The sequence below is a fragment of the Oncorhynchus keta genome, chromosome 35, assembly GCF_023373465.1.
Source record: "Oncorhynchus keta strain PuntledgeMale-10-30-2019 chromosome 35, Oket_V2, whole genome shotgun sequence".
Classification (NCBI taxonomy): domain Eukaryota; kingdom Metazoa; phylum Chordata; class Actinopteri; order Salmoniformes; family Salmonidae; genus Oncorhynchus; species Oncorhynchus keta.
Window position 1 is genome coordinate 39250594 of NC_068455.1, and position 22369 is coordinate 39272962.

The window sequence follows — 22369 nt, forward strand, 5'->3', positions numbered from 1 at the left end:
TGCAGTAATGATAAATGGTGTATTAGCCTGTTTTCTTTCCATCTTTGTTTTAATTATGATAGGCTCATGTTTTACCAGTATGCCGTAATGGCCCTTTTATGCCAGTAATCACCCGATTGAATCTGAATGGCACAACCAAAGGGTGATGATTGTAATAAAGATTGTTAACCGTTTTCAATTCGGACGTCTGGTCTCTTCTTGCCCAGACTCTAACCATTTCCAGCCTTCCAATATCCTGCATGCACATTCAAGTAATTAAATGGACCTACGTCCATCAACACTGCTTTACATTTCAATATACCTCAACACTTGAAATAGTTCTGAGCCAACTACATCAAATATTAACTGTAGAGCCAAAATAAAGCCAATGTTCCAGTGTTTGCGGAGACTGCAATCACGGCAAACGCTGCACGTCGAGTCAATCTGAAATTACCTTCATTTTTTTTATTGCAGATCTTCTGCAATATGGATTTAATCCCCCGTTTAGAGTTGTCAGACCGGGACCTCTGTGAAACTAAACTGACTGGTCAAGTGAGGAATCAGACACGAGGCTAGTTTATTTCAGTAGTGTTGGGTTTTATTCAGCCAAGTAGAGAAGACCTACAGCCCTAGGAGAACAGAACCTGTCCAACACACACTCAGTGAATCACAGAAGACACTGCAAAGTTGTGGGAAGTGTCATCCCAGCTTTGTGTGTATGTAGTACCCAAACAACCATTTAACAAGCAGCAAGCACTACTTTGTTGATCATTCCTTGATCCTGCTAAACTATATTTAATTACAGCACACCATCGTTCAAAGGAGGAATTTCTGATCCTCTTGAAGTAAGGTAGGTTTCAGACAGTGTTTGGAAATTAAACCAGCATTGATCAGAGGAAGGACAGAAGCATCATAATGCAGTCAAGCTTTTTTTGAGAGAGAAACAGGCACTCACAGGCATTAATCTACTGAGCCATGACAAACTGCACATCCATTGGCGAGTTAGAGCGGGGGCACCATTATTTAACAAGAAGGAAACTGTCTCTTTAAAAACTAGTCACAGACAAGCAGAAGGTCTTCATTATTGGGCCATGTTGCAAAGTTGAAAGGACCCCCCCCCAAACATCAGATTTTAAACACTGAAACGTAACCTTGATTAACTAAATGTTGCCGCTAGCCAAGTTTCACTTTGCAGCATGACCATCTAGTGATAAGTCATGGGGGTCACGGGTCACACATTAGATGACAGAGAACTGGATGCCATGCTTGTTGAGACGCTCCACCAGCTTAGTTTTGGCAAAGGTTGCTCCTGGGGTGTACACACCTCCCCTAAAGAGAGAGGAGGTTGAGATAACATACATCAGATGTAATACATGCATCAGATGTAATACAATAGCCACACAAACACTACCCTGTGTGTGTGAACTCACTTCTTGGGGAGGGCTGTGGGCTCGTTCAGGATGGTGATAGCGGCCTGTACCATGGCGATTGGCGTGGCCACGTAGCCCGCCTCTGAAACAGGGAGAGAAGCATTGTGTTAACCCCAGCGGTGGCAGATTACGTGGAGGGCTTGGACTAGTACGTTTTTGAGTGTTCAAGTACCTGGTCCTTGGACTAGTGTGCGGATCTTAGCATTGGGTCGTCCCTGGCTGGGGTCCTGTCCCTCAGTGTAACCTTCTCCGTAGAAGGCAAACTTGAAGGACGAACCCTCCATCTGAGTGACACAGAAATACACCAACCACTGACTAGAAGGACCAACCATCCATCTGAGTGACACTCAAACACGGCAATTTTGCAAACAAGAGATATTCATAAAACTGTACCTGCTTTCTTGTCGGGCCATCCTTGGAGAAGAAACCAAAGGAGAAAAACTCTGGATACTAAAGACAGAGAAGAGAGAGGGAAGATAGTGAGAGAGGTTTGAATATATATATATATATCATGTGTGTGTGTGTGTGTGTCCTTGTTCACCTTAATCAACAGGTCTTGTCCAAAGCTGAATTTGACCAGGAACCAGAACATCATCCCAGCGAATAGCATCTTGACAATGTTGGCCACACCTCCTACTCCTGCATATGCACCATACTGGACCTGGGGTCACACAAAAGGCCAAACAGGTCACAGAGGTCCATTTCTCAACTGGGTTTGGACGGGAGAGCCACATCACACTAAATGTGCGGATTGCCCAGAGAGAGAGAGTAAGCGAGAAAGGGGGGCTGAAGCTCATTAGCTAGAATTTGAATTGCAAGGGGGTTGGGCCCACAAGGGAGGAAATGTAGGGAAAATTGCATGGCATAGCTTCAAGAAAAGTCACTTTCAAACCTAGGGAATTCATGGCTGATCGAGGTGAAACAGTCGTTCTGCTCATGGATTATCCTCTTAAATGGAACGACATCATTTGAAACCACTAGTAATGCGGTGTACTCCATGAATGGTTCAATTGCCGAGGTGCAGTCACTTGAACATAAGCTCAAGTACACAGTACAAATATTTTACTGTACATTATGTATTTCCTATTGAACAAAAACATATGAATAAGGCTTGAAATGACATGTTTTCTCAATATAGTATTATCAAATTATAAAAGCACTAACTATAAGATGTAACCTTCCTCATAACTGTGAAATACATACTTGTATGTTTAGTGTTAGAGAAAATGTGCATATATTCAAAAGATTTCTCGATTAAAACATCTGCCCCCATCGCTATGAACGTCACAGAGCTGTAGCTTGGCTTCCTGAACTCGTGAGGAACTCACCTTTCATCTCATAATAATCTTGTCCATCTATGACAAACAAAGTGTTTAAAATCTATGGATTATTTTTAGATGAATGGCTACAAACCGATCTCAATGTGCTATAGTGATGAAACCACTCCCCTGCTGTGCTACGATGTAAGGATTGCAGGCATGTGCTTTGTCAGTGGCTGTGACGCAGGGCTCAGCAAGGAGTTGATGGACAGTCGGAAAACGGAATGAAATGGTAGGAGGGACATCCCAGCTTCAAGTTGTTTCAGATTTCACATCCTATGTCACACAGGTGCAAAAAACATACTACCGTGTCTGTGGGAACCAGGGCTATCGCTCAATCGTAACTGGTTACAGAACCACGCAGGTCCCCTAAACAGAGGACTTTACACCTAAGATTATGTATGTAGTAACTACACATTGACACAGAGCCCAAAGCGGGAGGTTTAAATTTTTTTAACAACTTTGTTATTCGTACCAGAGCGTGTCTTTCTTTGACTTGAATGCCGTTGTAAACTGCCAACCTTCCAGGACATAGACATGTCTTACATGGGAAGAAAGCTTCAATTGTTGTTACTCTAACTGCACTGTCCAATTTACAGTAGCTATTGCAGAAAAATAATACCATGCTATTGCTTGAGGATAGTGCACAACAACACATTTATTACAGCAACTGGTTTGATATATTCACCTCTGAAGGTAAATAATGTCCTTAAATTCAGTAATCTTGCTCCGATTTGTCATCCTGAGGGTCCCAGAGATAAAGTGTAGTTTTGTTTGATAAAAATATATTTCTATATTCAAATGTAGGAACTGGGGTCTACAGTTTGACCCCACTGCTGTCTCTGGCCCCACACCCACCCCGCCATCTAGATGTGTGAAGGTTAGTTAGTATATTTTCTGTAGGGAAGCTAATGATCCATCATGTTTGACATTCCTGGGAGTGTGTAAACATATTATTTTATTAGAATAGCATTTTTAGTATGTTCTCTATAGTTATGTAGTTGACGATGTATCAATTGACCAATTCGGTACAATTATTAATTTCACATTTCCACAAACTTCAGTGTTTCCTTTCAAATAGTATCAAGAATATGCATATCCTTGCTTCAGGTCCTGAGCTACAGGCAGTTAGATCTGGGTATGTCATTTTAGGAGGAAATTGAAACAAAATGGTCCGATCCTAAAGACGTTTTAAAATAAATAAGGCTTACATCAACTAAATGTACTCAATTATCATATCCTATTTCTCACGTTCAGACAGAGCCACATCCCACTAAAATTGCACTGTGCAAAATTGCACTGCAAAATTGCACAAGAACACACACTGGTCTCTCGCTCTGTGTGTGTCTGTGTGTGTGTGTGTGTGTGTGTGTGTGTGTGAGAGACCTACAGGAGTTTCCTGGTGTTCCTCCAGCAGAAAGCGTTGAGATCTCTTCACCACCGAGGGGTCGGCTCCCATGAATGGAACTGCATACTGCTGAACCTCATTGCTGTAGAACAGGGCACTCCTACACACACACACACACACACACACAATGTAAAGTTAATATCAAATAAACACACGTGCAAGCGCAAACACACAACACACAGCTCCCTGTACCTGCGTTTGATCTTTGAGCCCACCACAGGGAGAGGTTTGTGTCCAAACTTCTTCCTGAGGCTCCGCAGCTTCCCGCTGTCAGCAAAACCATAGATGGCCGACTTCCATGTCCCGTCATTGATAGAACCACCCTGAGACGGAGACAGAGAGAATGGAGTACCAACAAACTTTTAAAAACTGATTCTTACAAGGATGAGGCAGGGATTACAATGATTTACTGTTTACAGGACAAATGAGGCCAGGGCAGTGTGTGGGTTTATGGGTATTGGAGTCTTACCTCAGGTCCTGTGCTGGCTGTCAGGAAGCTCTCTAGAGCTGTGAGTGTCCCTGTGATAAGAGAAGAACACAACTGTGACACACAAACACACACCCAAAGGAGAGCACACACACATAAACAGCTGAAGTAAACTAACCTCAGGGAGATGTATAGATTGCAAAATAGTTGGGAAGAGATTTGCAATGTACCGATTCCATGGCACATGGTTTATGAACAGGTACGCAAAATGACGGCAGATTCAAAACATTGAATTTTTCAATTTAAATTATGCAAAATTCTTGCAACCAAAGGGGGAGGCTTGCAAGCCGAAGAACACCATCCCAACCGTGAAGCACAGGGGTAGCAGCATCATGTTGTGGGGGTGCTTTGCTGCAGGAGGGGCTGGTGCATTTCACAAAATAGATGGCAACATGAACCAGGGGGGACGGGGGTGGGAAATTGTGGATATAGTGAAGCAACATCTCAAGACAACAGTCAGGAAGTTAAAGCTTGGTTGCAAATGGGTCTTCCAAATGGACAATGACCGCAAGCATACTTCCAAAGTTGTGGCAAAATGGCTTAAGGACAACAAAGTCAAGGTATTGGAGTGGCCATCACAAAGCCCTGACCTCAATCCTATAGACAATTTGTGGGCAGAACTGAAAAGCGTGTGCGAGCAAATTTTCCATTTTTACTAGGATGAAATGTCAGGAATTGTGAAAAACTGTATGTAAAAGGTATGTAAACTTGGTATATATATACACACACACACAGATGTAAACTGTGTATATATGTACAGTTGAAGTTGGAGGTTTACATACACCTTAGCCAAATACATTTAAAATCAGTTTTTCACAATTCCTGACATTTAACCCTAGTAAAAATTCCCTGTCTCGGGTCAGTTAGGATCACAATAAGTTGGGTGAATTTTGGCCCATTCCACCTGACAGAGCTGGTGTAAATGAGTCAGGTTTGTAGGCCTCCCCCTTTTTCCTCCAAACATAACAATGGTCATTATGGCCGAACAGTTCTATTTTTGTTCCTTCAGACCAGAGGACATTTGCGATCTTTGACCAAAAAGTGTGATCTTTGTCCCCATGTGCAGTTGCAAACCATAGTCTGGCTTTATGGCTGTTTTGGAGCAGTGGCTTCTTCCTTGCTGAGTGGCCTTTCAGGTAACTCTGGGTCTTCCTTCCCTGTGGCGGTCCTCATGAGAGCCAGTTTCATCATAGCGCTTGATAGTTATTGCAAATGCACTTGAAGGAACTTTCAAAGTTCTTGAAATTTTCCAGATTAATTCATGGTCAGTCAAAGTAATGATGGACTGTCGTTTCTCTTTGCTTATTTGAGCTGTTCTTGCCATAATATGGACTTTGTCTTTTACCAAATAGGGCTTATTCGGTTTTACCACCCCTACTTTGTCACAACACAACTGATTGGCTCAAACGCATTAAGAAATACATTTCTCAAATTAACTTTTAACAAGACACACCTGTTAATTGAAATGCATTCCAGGTGACTACCTCATGAAGCTGGTTGAGAGAATAACAAGAGTGTGCAAAGCTGTCATCAAAGCAAAGGGTGGCTACTTTGAAGAATCTGAAATATATTGATATTTGTTTAACACTTATTTGGTTACTACATGATTCCATGTGTTATTTCATAGTTTTGATGTCGTCACTATTATTCTACAATGTAGACAATAGTAAAACAAAGAAAAACCCTGGAATGAGTAGGTGTCCAAACCTTTGACTGGTCCTGTATACAAATAAATATATATATATGGGGGATTGGAAATGATGCATATAATTACATTGATGGAAGATACCATCTATCTGCAATATTAAACCTGATCTACCCCCTAAAATATTTGTATAAAAACCCTCAGGGAGAGAACACACATACACACCTTTGAACTGGTCCCTGGTGTAGAGGACTCCCATGTCTGCAGGTATGGAGTCGAAGCCACAGGCCCCCACAATGTACACTCCTTTATCAGCTGCCTGACTGTCGTAGTTTAACTGCATACTCTCTAGGAACTACACACACACACACACACACACACACACGTAATAGGGAACAGCATGGCATCCAGCAGGCCTCCCATTACACCTAGTGGTGTGTGTGAGATATTGCTTCCAACTATCAAGTCTACAGGAGTGATGTAGTGTAGGGATCAGGGTCAATTAGGGCTTGAAGCCTTGTGAGTGTTATGTTGTCCACTTACCTGGGGTTCTCCACAGATGTCAATGCAGTGTGCCCCGTTCTCCACGCATGCCTTTACCACAGGTTCGCCCCAGAACCTGTACTACACACAAACACAAACAAAACCCCTTCACCAAGGTGCTTGTGTCACTACAGTATAATTTCTACTCCAATATAATTTCTTTATACATTTTGTATGAAGGCCTTTAGAAGTCATTATGATTTCATGTCATGTTCAATGTCTGGTCACTGCTGGACCATGCAACTGTGTTACACTCACAGCTATCGCTTTTCTCTCGACTGGCTAATCTAGCATGAACCGAATACAGTTCTCGGTTCGGCTTTCCTTTCAAACCTCCCCTGAAACGCTCTGGTGCCCCCCCTGGGGAGGCGCACCTGGGGCTGTGGCGGTCATGACATTCTGTCAGCCGGTTATCGACATGCAAGAGACTGCCAGTCTCACGGTAATTGACCATTAATTAACATGAACAAGTTTAACATCGCCAGGCAGACAAGCCACTGATGCATGCCTTTGGAACATTACATTTTAACATTAAATTTACACTGAACAAAAATATGAATACAACATTTAAAGTGCTGAAATAAAAGATCCCAGAAATGTTCCATACACACAAAAAGCTTATTCCTCTTAAATTGTGCACAAATTTGTTTACATCCCTGTGGGTGAGTATTTTATCCTTTGTCAAGATAATCCAGCCACCTGACAGGTGTGGAATATCAAGAAGCTGATTAAAACAGCATGATCTGCCTCCAGCATCGTTTTAGAGAATTTAGCAGTACGTCCAACCGGACTCAACACCTCAGACCATGTGTAACCACGCCAGCCCAGGTCCTCCAAATTCGACATCTTCACCTGCGTCGATCATTTTAGGAGGTGGGAGGGGGGTGCTGAGGATTATTTCTGTCTGGATTGAAGCCCTTTTGTTGAGAAAAACTCATTCTGATTGGCTGGCCTGACTGTACAGTGGGTGGGTCTATTCCCTATGGCTGCACCATAGATTAGGGCCTAATTTATTTCAATTGACTTATTTCCTTATATGAACTGTAAATCAGCAAAATCTTTGAAATTGGTGTAATTATACAACAATATTAAAACGCAACATAGGCTGCTTAGGTTTTATAGTGGAGCTGTGCATAATATGAGCAAATGAGAAAGAATATATAAACACTTCGCTCACTCCACGCATCAACCACTGTTTGAGAAGCATACTCTCGCTGCGCAACAGGTCATTTTCCGGCCAAACTCTGTAAACCATGGGCTCGCCAACCCTGCTTCTGAAGCTACCCAGCGCTTAATTTAAGAAACCAAATGAAATCTGTAAAAAAAAAAAACATTGATAGTAACAGGGTTTCACTAAAATGTTGACAGCCCCTCTGCACGCTCGATACATTAATAAAGGAGAGAGAGGTGGATATGCATGCTGGATCAGATATTTTGTATAACTGAAAAAGTAATGGGTCACCCAATTAATTATGAAAATGTAAAATTACATACAAATTCCCTGTAGGCTAAATGTAAGCCGCCCTGCACAATCAATAAACTAACAGCATCGCCTAGGGCTATACGTTATCTCCCATACTCATGGATATACATTTTTGGAGCAATAGCAAAAGGCAACCTGTCCATCCAGTATGCATGATCAAATCATCTCAGATCTGTGCATAGGGTCCAGGAGTCCATTTGGGATTGGGACCTGTCTGTTCTGAACAATACATTTCTATCTGAACTTTGTGTAACGTTTCACCTTCCTGAACACGCCCCAGGATGTGTTTGAAGAAGGTAGGGAGTAGACAGAGAGGCTGAGGTGATGATCAGAAATGACAACAGCGCCCCCTACTGGTGGAGATGGGAATAGACACTTTGCACTTCACGCAGAGTTCTGTGGTGAAGTTGTGTATCACAATGACAGGGATTCTACCACACCCAGTCACACCTGACAGCCCTGTAATGGCTGTGTGTGTGTGTGTGTGTGTGTGTGTGTGTACACAAGGTGCACTGGTGATAGCCATCATCATCATCATCATTGCAGGTGTTTCACAAGCTGTGAGGTTATGGCCTTACTGCTATCAGGCCACTATCTGCAACCCCATGGCACAACAGGAGAGCAGAGTGGTGATCAGGTCTGATATCAAGACAGTCTTAGATATGAACATAACGGTAGATGAGAGCAGAGCGGTGATCAGATATAACTTATGACATACTCATTGCGTCTCTGCAGTACTTACACAGTGTGTATGTCTACAGTATTTACCAGATGTCTGTGGGTGTGTGTGACTGCTGTAGTGAATTGCATCTCCACAGTCAGCTCTGCTACCTAACTCAAACCCGGCGTTTTTTCGTCAATAATTAACATACTGGTAGGACTCGGGTATCATTAAATTGATCACTAACATTTTGAAGCCAAGCCATTTGCACAGTGGGGCGGCAGGTAGCCTAATGTTTAGAGCATTGGGCCAGTCACCGAAAGGTTGTTGGATCGAATCCCCGAGCTGTCAACGTAAAAATCTGTCGTTCTGTCCCTGAACAAGGAAGTTAACCCACTGTTCCCCGGAAGGCCGTTATTGTAAATAAGAATGTTCTTAACTGACTTGCCTGGTTAAATAAAGTTCAAATTAAATATATAAAAACAGTCATATCTGCTTCAACCTCATCAAATATAAGACAGGAGAGATTATTTCACAGAAAATAAAAAAGTTTGAGTTTAGTGACGAAAACTATTTAACAGTTCACTGCTCTCTAGGGTTGGGCAGTATCCAGATTACCATATTGTCATACCGCCCCTCATGCCCTTTGGGCATTCATTACCAGAACGCTAACAAAATTAGCACAAGTAATAGCAAATTTCTATGGAGGCTGCTAGCTAAATATGTGAACGAGAACAAACAAAAATAAAACTAATTGCAAAGACAGGCAATCCAGCTCATAAAGTTGTACATGTATAACTAAGTGCTACAGAACGTCAGTTTTGGTGAGTTTGGATATTTACAAGCGAATGTGAACTCGAGAAATTGAGCAAATGAACAAAGTTGACACATGCTTGTCTGAAGGAAAAACAGTAATGGCTCTGGAGCACCATGTGTACACGCTGCGTCTGTGTGGAGCCGGAGTCGCTAGGGCAACGGGCCTGCCTGCTCTGCTCAGAAAAGATGGGGGAGGAGCAGACAGGCAAAGAACGAAGAGGAGAAAAAAAGGAAATCAAAAAATAACAGCTGTACAGATAACTCATCCAAAGGGCTTTGACTTCCTAAACACGGCTGAAAGCTAACAAAATATAATGCACGGTCACCTTATTCATTTCAGCCACTTAAGATGAACTACTATAGTAAATACATTTAAGAAATATGTTGCTGCGTTTTGTAAAAGCATATCTAAAATGCTTTCTGTTGAAATTTCTGCTCTTCATCAGACTAATTGTGTGCTTAAGTTGCACTTCTCCACTCAGATGAGATATCTTGAACGGGCATTCTAAACTCAGCAAAAAAACGAAACAAAAAAATCCCTTTTTCAGGACCCTGTCTTCCAAGGATAATTCGTAAAAATCCAAATAACTTCACATATCTTCATTGTAAAGGGTTTAAACACAGTTTCCAATGCTTGTTCAATGAACCATGAACAATTAATAAACATGCACCTGTGGAACGGTCATTAAGACACTAACAGCTTACAGACGGTAGGCAATTAAAGTCACAGTTATGAAAACTTAGGACATTAAAGAGGCCTTTCTACTGACTCTGAAAAACACCAAAAGAAAGATGCCCAGGGTCCCTGCTCATCTGCGTGAATGTGCTTTAGGCATGCTGCAAAGAGGCATGAGGACTGCAGATGTGGCCAGGACAATAAATTGCAATGCCCGTACTGTGAGACGCCTAAGACAGCGATACAATGAGATAGACAGCTGATCGCCCTTGCAGTGGCAGACCACGTGTAACAACACCTGCACAGGATCGGTACATCCGAACATCACACCTGCGGGACTGGTACAGGATGTGTCGTGGAATTATCAGAATTTGTTGGTAACATTTGTAAGATGTTTAATATTCATCAAATGTGTGTAAGTTACTTCTCATAAGAATGTATTTTTTTGTACTAGAGTGCTGGCCATTGGCAGTTATCTGTTCTATGTCAGGACTAAGTTGCATGGGCCGCTGAGAGGGGAGAGGTGTCATCATGTGTAAACATATATTTTACTCCCTACCTTTCCCAGTGGGGAAAGGAGGGTTTGCAGTGTCTGGAATCATTCTATGCTCCCTCTTATGTTGTTTCTATCTTAACCTATAGCCTCACCCCCTCTCTGTGAGTTTGTATTTAGAGTGGGTTGTATATAAATGACAATTTGATATATGCCTGTTGATATGGAGGAATTGGTTTATGGTTCTGGGGTTTGGGAAAGGAGACAAAGCTGAATGATGAATTATGTCTATGCTGTCTGACTATGTGTGTCTTTGCTATTAAAAGGAACTCAGTTGCATTGTAAGAGGACTCTCAGAGAATCCACTGGGAGACACTGAATTTATCTGAGAGTCACAGGATTGTGATAAGAGCTCATATAATTAAAGATGGACTTGTATAACTAACTCTGACGTGTGTGTGTGTGTGTGTGTGTGTGTGGTTTGCTCCCATGATTTGGTAAATAGAGGAAATTTCCACGACAGATGGCAACTGCCGCCTGAGTTACACCAGGAACGCACAATCCCTCCATCAGTGCACAGACTGTCCTCAATAGACAGAGAGGCTGGACTGAGGGCTTGAATGCCTGTTGTAAGGCAGGTCCTCACCAGACATCACCGGCAACAACATCACCTATGGGCACAAACCCACCGTCGCTGGACCAGACAGGACTGGCAAAAAGTGCTCTTCACTGGGTAGTCGTGGTTTTGTCTCACCAGGGATGATGGTCGGATTCACGTTTATCGTTGAAGGAATGAGCGTTACACTGTACTCTGGAGTGGGTTCGATTTGGAGGTGGAGGGTCTGTCATGGTCTGGGGCGGTGTGTTGCAGCATCATCGGACTGAGCTTGTTGTCATTACAGACAATCTCAATGCTGTGGGTTACAGGGAAGACATCCTCCTCCTCCCTCATGTGGTACCCTTCCTGCATGCTCAACCTGACATGACCCTCCAGCATGACAATGCCACCAGCCATACTGCTCATTCTGTGCGTGATTTCCTGCAAGACAGGAATGTCAGTGTTCTGCCATGGCCAGTGAAGAGCCCGGATCTCATTGAGCACATCTGGGAACTGTTGGATCTCCCCCAGAAATGCCCAAGAACTTGCAGGTGCCTTGGTGGAAGAGTGGGGTAACATCTCACAGCAAGAATTGGCAAATCTGGTGCAGTCCATGAGAAGGACATGCACTGCAGTACTTAATGCAGCTGGTGGCCACACCAGATACTGACTGTTACTTTTTATTTTGACCCACCCTTTGTTCAGGGAAACATTCAAGTCTGTGGAACTTGTTCAGTTTATGTCTCAGTTGTTGAATTGTATGTTATGTTTGCTGAAAATAAAACGCAGTAGACAGTGAGAGGACGTTTCTTTTTTTGCTGAGTTTATAAACAGACAGCACTCCCAACTTTTGTAGAGGTAGCCAGCCTACTTTTTTTCTGCTAAAATGCAAGATCAACTTTAAAAGCTACAATATGTACATTTTTAGGCGACCTGATCAAATTCACATTAAAAAAAGTGAGTTTAAAAATGAATCTGACATCCTCATTGGAAGCAAGTCTAAGAAACGGTAGATCTGTTCAATGTGCGCCATTTCTATGCTGCCCGTTCTTAAGTTTAGCTATGGGTCTTTTACGTTCAGTTTTGTACACCAGCTTAAAATACAACATTTGGTTATGGGAAATATATTTCACAGCTGTTAGATAGTACAATGATTCTCTACACAAGGATTGCTTTTTTTGGTCACAATCTGAAATTAGGCAAACTACTAGAATTTTAGCAACCAGGAACTGGCTAAGCGGTTTCTGCATATTGCATTTTTAAGCAAAACGATAGGAAATGTAGCTGGCTACATTGTTTCTATGATAAGCATTAGAAATATGTCGTCCATGTATTGTTTTTCAAAAAAATACTTAGCTTTTTCATTGTAAGCTAATTTACCTGTGTGGCTGCCATCTAAATCGCTTTGCACTTTGTCATCTGATGAAAATGAAGCTATTTCCTGCAGAATGTGTTTTCTGTGAAGGAAAATACTATCTGCTTCGTCTCCTATTGCACAAGTTGACTGCAGGGGTTTTACTTAAAAAGCAGCTATTGAGCAGGGCAGTCAAGAGGAGCTGTTGCTATGGATACGTGTGCTAACTAGCTAGCGCCATGAGCATAGTGCATGCAGAGCGAGATGCCTGTAGCAGGGAGCGAATGACTGACAGAGGAGCAGTTCATGGATTTACTAAAGAAGGAAGTTATTTCTGACTTCAGGCAGGGCTTTAAATTGGGAAGAAGCAATCGGGCCTAGGTAGGGAAGGGCCTGAATGTTCACAGGTATGGGTAGGGCTCGGGTTTAAATGCATGCCCGTGGAGGGCTCTACAGTCAGTACTTACTGGCCCCACACAGTTGTGAACAATGATAGCCTGTTTGCACATGGCAGACAGAGTCGGGCTCTTCCACATCAGCCACGATGACCTCCACCGCAGACTGACTAATCTAGTGTGTCCCGAATACAGTTTGTTTTGGCTCTCCTTTCACACCTACCTTGAAACTCTGGTGCCCCTCTGGGGAGGCATGCCATATTTTGAAAACCTCTGATATAATGAATATGGTGGAACTTTCACCTAGTCTATCAGAGGGAAAGGTGGAGCTATTACCATATTGATTGCCCTGTGAAATCCTCTCAGATCTGTGCATAGGGTCCAGGGGTCCATTTGGGATTTAGACCTGTCCGTTCTGAACAATACATTTCTATAGAAACGTCGTCTAACGTCGCACCCTCCTTATTTTATTTATTTATAAGCAACACAAAAACACATACAAATGACTACATCATACAAACATCACACCCTCTCAAGCCCACACTACCATTGCCTTCATATAACTTTCTGTCGTCGCCCACGTGCTAACATTTTTTAGACAATAAAGCATTTGACCTTTCCATTATGTGAAAGACGGAGGATTGGCTGATTTCCAGTTTGAGTATAATTTTTTTGAAAGATAAATTTACAAGTAGAGTATTGTCCAACCCATTAGATATCTCACTGCACCCTCATGTGCCATGTCTTGAAATAGATTAATTAAAAGTATATTTACATTACAATATCTATCTCTGACACCCATCTTTCCAACTCCGCACATAACTTTAGAATTTTGTAGCATTCCCAGAAGGCATGAATTGTTGAGTCATTAGTAGTTTTACACTGCAGACACGACTTGTGACATTGTACTCTCCTGAACACACCCCAGGAGACAGTTGAATGTGTTTGAAGAAGGTAAGGAGTCGACAGAGAGAGGATGCAACTGCAGCCCGCAATTCGGGGCATTCCTGCATATGCAGGAAACCCTCTTTTTACTTCTAATATTAAGCTATGACTCCAGTACATACAGTGGGGCAAAAAAGTATTTAGTCTGCCACCAATTGTGCAAGTTCTCCCACTTAAAAAGATGAGAGGCCTGTAATTTTCATCATAGGTACACTTCAAATATGACAGACAAAATGAGACAAATCCAGAAAATCACATTGTAGGATTTTTAATATATTTATTTGCTAATTATGGTGGAAAATAAGTATTTGGTCACCTACAAACAAGCAAGATGTCTGGCTCTCACAGACCTGTAACTTCTTCTTTAAGAGGCTCCTCTGTCCTCCACTCGTTACCTGTATTAATGGCACCTGTTTGAACTTGTTATCAGTATAAAAGACACCTGTCCACAACCTCAAACAGTCACACTCCAAATCCACTATGGCCAAGGCCAAAGAGCTGTCAAAGGACACCAGAAACAAAATTGTAGACCTGCACCAGGCTGGGAAGACTGAATCTGCAATAGCTAAGCAGCTTGGTTTGAAGAAATCAACTGTGGGAGCAATTATTAGGAAATGGAAGACATACAAGACCACTGAATCTCCCTCGATCTGGGGCTCCACGCAAGATCTCACCCCGTGGGGTCAAAATGATCACAAGAACGGAGCTGGGACCAAAGTAACAAAGCCTACCATCAGTAACACACTACGCCGCCAGGGACTCAAATCCTGCAGTGCCAGACATACTGGCTTAAGCAGGGGGACACATGTCCAGGCCCGTCTGAAGTTTGCTAGAGAGCATTTGGATGATCCAGAAGAAGATCGGGAGAATGTCATATGGTCAGATGAAACCAAAATATAACTTTTTGGTAAAAACTCAACTAGTCGTGTTTGGAGGACAAAGAATGCTGAGTTGCATCCAAAGAACACCATACCTACTGTGAAGCATGGGGGTGGAAACATCATGCTTTGGGGCTGTTTTTCTGCAAAGGGACCAGGACGACTGATCCGTGTAAAGGAAAGAATGAATGGGGCCATGTATCGTGAGATTTTGAGTGAAAACCTCCTTCCATCAGCAAGGGCATTGACGATGAAACGTGGCTGGGTCTTTCAGCATGACAATGATCCCAAACACACCGCCCGGGCAACAAAGGAGTGGCTTCGTAAGAAGCATTTCAAGGTCTTGGAGTGGCCTAGCCAGTCTCCAGATCTCAACCCCATAGAACATCTTTGGAGGGAGTTGAAAGTCTGTTACCCAGCAACAGCCCCAAAACATCACTGCTCTAGAGGAGATCTGCATTGAGGGATGGGCCAAAATACCAGCAACAGTGTGTAATAACCTTGAAGACTTACAGAAAACATTTGACCTCTGTCATTGCCAAAAGGTATATAACGAAGTATTGAGAAACTTTTGTTATTGACCAAATACTTATTTTCCACCATAATTTGCAAATAAATTCATAAAAAATCATACAATGTGATTTTCTGGATTTTCTTTCTCATTTTGTCTGTCATATTTAAAGTGTACTACCTATGATTCAAATTACAGGCCTCATCTTTTTAAGTGGGAGAACTTGCACAATTGGTGGCTGTGCTGCCATCCTGTTAGAAGGTAACAGATTATTTTATTACAATGGTTAAATTGGATTTTCATTGTGTTCAATGGTGTTATTTGCCCCCTAGTGGCGCTTTCTGGTACTTAGAAAGACGACGCAAACAGGAAGTACAGAATTTGTTTTGCACGCATAGAAACAGCTACAAACAACGCTACGGTGCAGGTCTTTCAATGTAGTTATTTCTTGTCACGCTTCAGCATTGGAAAAATATTTGTTTGTAAGTTCGATTCAAGCATTTAGCTAATGATGATAATCTTGTTATTGATAGAGTTGCTTACATATCAATGTTGGTTGCATTTACTCACAAATTGCAATGCCTTTAATGTATGTCGTTAGCTGTATTACTTTGCTCATGCGTCATGCAAACGAATTGTAAAATATACAATGCTGTAGTTTTGTTACTGTTTCTAGTGTAATATGCTTTGTTATTCTACATAGATGGTTATACATTATTAGTGTAATGAAAGGAGCCAATTGCCATATGGTTAACAACTAGCTATATGGTTTGGCATCATGCCAGATGCATGGTACCTTAGCGCGTGCTTTGTATTTATGCAACTTCAAATGTTTAATGTACAGCTACAGTATGTCGGTGTGAATTGAACACTGAAGTATATTCTTTTCTGTATTTTGCAGTTTCACAACATAAACGTTTACAATATATTCATTCAAGAAAAGTCACGCCTTGGGAGTTTTATTGAAGACTTAGCTGTTAGCTATCTGTCTAGTTTTGCATGGGAACGCAACTCAAGGGCAGAATAGTGGCTGACTAAATACTTTTTTGCCCCACTGTACATGGGAGGCAAAGGGCGCTCTAGTACAGTAAATGGTGGTAATGCACCCTAACATTGGATACCAACCCCATAAACCCCACAGAAGAAAAGGCGGGGGAGACAATGGTAGATAGCTATATCTAGTACACACCAGTAGTGTCCTTTGCTGTAATGGATGTGGGTGTGTGTACAAGGTGCACTGGTGATAGCCATCATCATCATTGCAGGTGTTTCACAAGCTGTGAGGTTATGGCCTTAGTGCTATCAGGCCACTATCTGCAGCCCCATGGCACAACAGGAGAGCAAGAGTGGTAATCAGGTCTGATATCAAGACAGTCTTATATACGAACACAACGGTAGAGGCAGCATATGAAATATTGCTTACTTATGACAGACTCATTGTGTCTTTGCAGTACTTACACAGTGTGTGTGTCTACAGTATTTAAAATGTGTGTGTGTGTGTTGCATCTCCACAGTCAGTACTTACTGGCCCCACACAGTTGAGAACAATGACAGCCTGTTTGCACATGACAGCCAGAGAGTCAGGCTCTCCCACATCAGCCACGATGACCTCCACTGCAGTCCTCAGCTCCGGCTTACCTAATAACATAGCAGAGGACTCAGTCATTTCACCTTTATATTAGAAACATCTACTTACCAATACACCTCGTTATGTGTTTAACTAAATCCCTGAGGACTTGTCACGGACCAACACCACCACCACTGGGCGCAACAGAGTCTCTACTTCTTAAGGCGGCTGAAGAAATTCAGCATTGCCACCCCGGGTCCTCTCCAAATACTACCTGTGCACCATCGACATGGCCTGGTACGGGAACAGCTCTGGCCATGACCGCAAGGCCCTCCAGCGGGTGGTGAAGATGGCCCAGTACATCACTGGGAACGTGCTCCCACCCATCCAGGACATCTACTGGAAACGGTGCCTGCGGAAGGCCTGCAGCATCATCAAGGACCCCACACACCCCAGCCACAAGCTGTTTACTCCCTTACCGTCAGGCAGACTGTATCAGAGCATGAGGTCTGATACCAACAGGCTCAGAGACAGTTACTATCTACAAGCCATCAGACTGTATCAGAGCATGAGGTCTGATACCAACAGGCTCAGAGACAGTTACTATCTACAAGCAATCAGATTGCTGAACACGTTCACTGGACTGAGCACCTGCTCTGACTCTCCACACCTTAGCACCCATACAATTGCCGCTACCAGACTCTTATGATTGATTGCTAAATGCTTCCCCAAAACATGCAAATAAAAATTAATTGTGGCTTCCTGTATTATACTGTTGGATTCGACAATTTGAACATTGAGATATTAAATAAATGATAGGAAAGAGGCATAGAAACAAAGGAGAAAGAGACTGGACCTCTGTAGAAAGACATAGCTGTGGAATGTGTTGGGGGACAGGAGCAGAGCACCGTGTTGACACACGGGGAGACAGATGGACACCTGTGGATTAGATGAAGGAGGGGCTGAGGTCAGGGGGCGAGGACAGATTCCCTTAAGGGAGTAATAAGGGTTTGGTATCCCTGTTACCCTCTTTCTTCATAACATGTAAGGATTGGAGAGAAGGCGTGTATTAAGTAGGATGTATGTAACTGTGATGGAGAGAAATGTTTTTGGTGTCTGAAAACAGCTGTACAGAACCTTTGGGAAGGATTAAACTTGGTTAAAGCTTCTCTAGCGTCCGTGAGTTATTTACTCCGAAAAATAGGAACCTAACAATACTTATGCTAAAAAAATTTATTCTATTCTACTGAGCCATTTACTTCATGTTCATATTCTTATCTTTTATTATTTCTTACTGTTGCTGCATTGTCCAGAAGGAACCTGCCAGTCAGAATGTCGTTGGGCAGTGTATACTATGTGTATCCTGTACATACAACTTGAATCTTTAACTAACTATGGTGATACATGAACAACCTGGTTTAAAAAGCCCAGTGACCAAAGAGTTTGTCAGACCCCTGAACTGAATTCTGCATGTGTAGCCTGTGTGTGTGAGATCTGTGTGCACGTAGCCTATAGCTTGGGGGGAAACAGACATTGCTATCCGTGTTCCCCAAGCCTCCGTGTCACTGTTGCCTTCAAATGTAGACCAGATAAAAGATCGAAGTACTAAAAGCTGCTATATTTGTATTCTGGTTCAATAAAGTACATTTGAGGAGCATCAACAAGACACCGTTTGTTCTCTTTTCTGTGCTGCTTTGTCGGGCCGGGACAACGCCTATATCGCAATATTTTTTCCACGGCAGAAATGAGAACACGAAGCAAACCAAACTGCTTTGTCCTTTAAAAACATGCTGTATGTAAAATACTGTATTACAAGAGAATGTTGGTTTCCAACATTCCTAAAGAAGTTCTATTTCGCGTTAAGTCTTGTTTCCTTGCCACAGCACCAATGAGTATAGCGATAGTGCTATCGTCCCGGGCCCACAATGCTTTGCATCAGCCCCCTGAATAAGTTAACATGTTATAATGCACATTGGCACATTACCCCCTGTAGCTCATGACTAAACATGGACTGTTGGAAGTTAGGCACACGTTGAACTCTGTGCCGTAGCTATAACAGATAGGAAAGCACTGCCCTATTGAAACCTCACTGATGGAGGCAAAACATGGGCCATAGAAGGATGAATGGCTATCAAATAAGTCATATTGTACACACATGACAAAGTACACTACGTGTCTCTTGCATATCCCAAACAAGCACTCTATACCTGCAAATGTATTATATTTAGAAGATATCGCCTAACCCATGACAATTGTGTCTGAAATGTCAACCTGGCCATGTGATGGGGGGCATGTAGACTGTCACTGTTGGGCAGGGTAACCATTGAGAGGCCAGGGGGTGGGTTTGTATAGAGGCTATTGCACACTGCAGGGGCATGTAGACGGTCACTGTTGGGCAGGGTAACCATTGAGAGGCCAGGGGGTGGGTTTGTATAGAGGCTATTGCGCTGCAGGGGCATGTAGACTGTCACTGTTGGGCAGGGTAACCATTGAGAGGCCAGGGGGTGGGTTTGTATAGAGGCTATTACGCTGCAGGGGCATGTAGACTGTCACTGTTGGGCAGGGTAACCATTGAGAGGCCAGGGGGTAGGTTTGTATAGAGGCTATTGCGCTGCAGGGGCATGTTCAAACAGCTGTTGGTGAGGGCTATCCCGGGAGGGCAGAAGGAACAAAGCACAGCTCCATTCTCCCTGATTCCAACCCCAGCAGAACCTAGGCTATCCCTTTTCTGGCAAGCCAACCACTCTCCGATTTAAAATGAATACTGAATGTATCGAGTGCTGCAACTTTGTAGAGTGTGAGATATCTGGTCTGACAACATATTCCCAGCTACCACAACAACTACTACTGACAGACATTCCTTATGTCCGTGCAATTGAGATGTATACTTCTTTTTTTTCTGCAAGCCCATGGCAGTAAGCGCAATGCAAGTGCAGAAGATCCTTGATCAAAACACTTGGTTGTACGATAGCTGATACAACACAGTGAGTGACTAGGTTTTAAATTAGTCCAGGTGAGTGTCCTGTCTGGCATGACACACAGTAAACTCAGTGTAGACACGACGACACCGAGCTGTCAAGAAAGCTTCCTTGAATCCCCCTGGAAAATCTGATTACAATGCACAATGGTGTCAATCAACTAACTAGACCAAAGGTCATCACTGGTTAATCTCTCGTGGACAGTGTAAACATATTTACGGGAAACTTTAGATCTGAATTAACTGGGATTACTCTCTAGTTAGCATCCAGCGTGACCAAATTAAAATGTGTAATATAAATTGTATTAGCTAGTTTAGGGCAATGTCAATGAAGCCAGTCTGATGATGATGCTCGGTCACCAGACTGAGCGCACTGATTAAGATTTGAATTCTAAAGACGTTATTGTCCCTAGAATTTCTAAGCAAACAGCTGGAGGAAGGGCTTTCTCCTATAGAGCTCAATTTTTATGGAATGGTCTGCCTATCCTTGTGAGAGACGCAGACTCAGTCTCTTAAGTCCTTACTGAAAACTTGTCTCTTCAATAGGTCCTATGATTGAGTGTGGTCTGGCGAAGGTGAAGAGCGAGGCACAGGAACGACGAACTGCCCTTGCTGTCTCTGTCTGGTTGGCTCCCTTCTCTCCACTGGGATTCTCTGCCTCTGACCCCATTACAGGGGCTGAGTCACTGGCTTACTGGTCCTCTTCCATGCCGTCCCTAGGAGGTGTGCGTCACTTAAGTGGGTTGAGTCACCGACGTGACCTTTCTTTTCCGGTTTTGCTTCCCCCCCTCGGGCGGAGGAGGAGATCTTCGTGGGCTATACTCAGCCTTGTCTCATGGTAGTAAATTGGTGGTCTGTTGATATCCCTCCAGTGGTGTGAGGGCTGTGCTTTGGCAAAGTGGGTGGGGTTATATCCTGCTTGGTTGGCCCTGTCCGGGGGTATCGTCGGATGGGGCCAGTGTCCCCCGACACACCAGTCTCAGTCTCCAGTATCTATGCTGCAATAGTCTATGTGCAGGGGGGCTAGGGTCAGTCTGTTATATATTGTGGAATTATCCTGTCTTATCTGGTGTCCTGTGTGAATTTAAGTATGCTCCCTCTAATTCTTTCTCCCTCCCCTCCTGGAGGACCGGAGCCCTAGGATCATGCCTCAGGACTACTTGGCCTGATGACTCCTGGCTGTCCCCAGTCCACCTGGTCATGCTGCTGCTTCAGTTTCAACTGTTCTGCCTGTGGCTAGGGAACCCTGACCTGTTCACTGGACATGCTAACTTGTCCCAGACCTGCTGTTTTCCACTCTCTACCACACCTGCTATATCGACCTCTGAATGCTCAGCTATGAAAAGCCAAATGACATTTACTCCTGAGGTACTGACCTGTTGCACCCACAACCACTGTGATTATTATTTGACCCTGCTGGTCATCTATGAACGTTTGAACACTTTGAAGAACAATCTGGCCTTAAAATGGCCATGTACTCTTATAATCTAAACCCAGCCCAGGCCACCCCTCAGAGCCTGGTTCCTCTCTATCTTCCTAGGCTCCTGCCTTTCTAGGTAGTGTTTCCTAGCCAACGTGCTTCTAAACCTACATTGCTTGCTGTTTGGCTGGGTTTTAGGCCGGGTTTCTGCATAGCACTTTGTGACATTTGCTGATGTAAAAAGGGCTTTATAAATACATTTGATTGATACGTACCGAGGGTTCCGGCGGCCTGCTCTAGAACTTTGTCCAGTTTCTGTCTGCTTCTCCCAGCCACAGCCCATTTCAGCGTCCCATTCGGCCCCTCCGATACGGTCCTGGCCACCTCTTCAACCACAAACTGCCCGGTGAAACCCGAAGCACCAAAAATAACAATGTGATAGGGTCTGCTAGAGGAGGTATCCACATTTGCCATATTTACAACTAGTTATACTCAGGGAAACACAACGACGCGAGAGGGTATGGGAATGAGCGAAATGCAAGGAGCGTGCTAATATAAATGACAGATAGCAAAGCTGTCACTTCCGTAGTCTGATGATGATGCTCTGTCGCCGGACTTTGACTGTACTGATAAAGATATGAAACCTAAACACCGCTGATGCAAATGGTCGGCATGCACAAACAAAGCGTTTTATTGACGTTAGTTTAAATACAGCTTTTTTTATTTGTTACCAACATGTTATTTGATGTCATTAACATATTAAATGACATAACCAATTGAAACG

At 43.2% G+C, this 22369-nt stretch overlaps 1 protein-coding gene across 1 annotated transcript; it reads right to left on the reverse strand.

Annotated features, from left to right (window-relative positions):
* Positions 1-555: 555 nt before the first annotated feature.
* LOC118371410 (saccharopine dehydrogenase-like oxidoreductase) lies at positions 556-22294 on the reverse strand. Its single transcript, XM_052496982.1, has 12 exons — positions 21861-22294; positions 17147-17259; positions 6812-6892; positions 6494-6623; positions 4606-4655; positions 4329-4459; positions 4119-4236; positions 1951-2070; positions 1803-1859; positions 1582-1693; positions 1410-1491; positions 556-1308 (listed from the first exon to the last, which is right to left on the reverse strand). Exons 1-12 carry the CDS (start codon positions 22057-22059, stop codon positions 1218-1220), a joined length of 1284 nt encoding a protein of 427 aa, XP_052352942.1. The 5' UTR covers positions 22060-22294; the 3' UTR covers positions 556-1217.
* Positions 22295-22369: the final 75 nt, after the last annotated feature.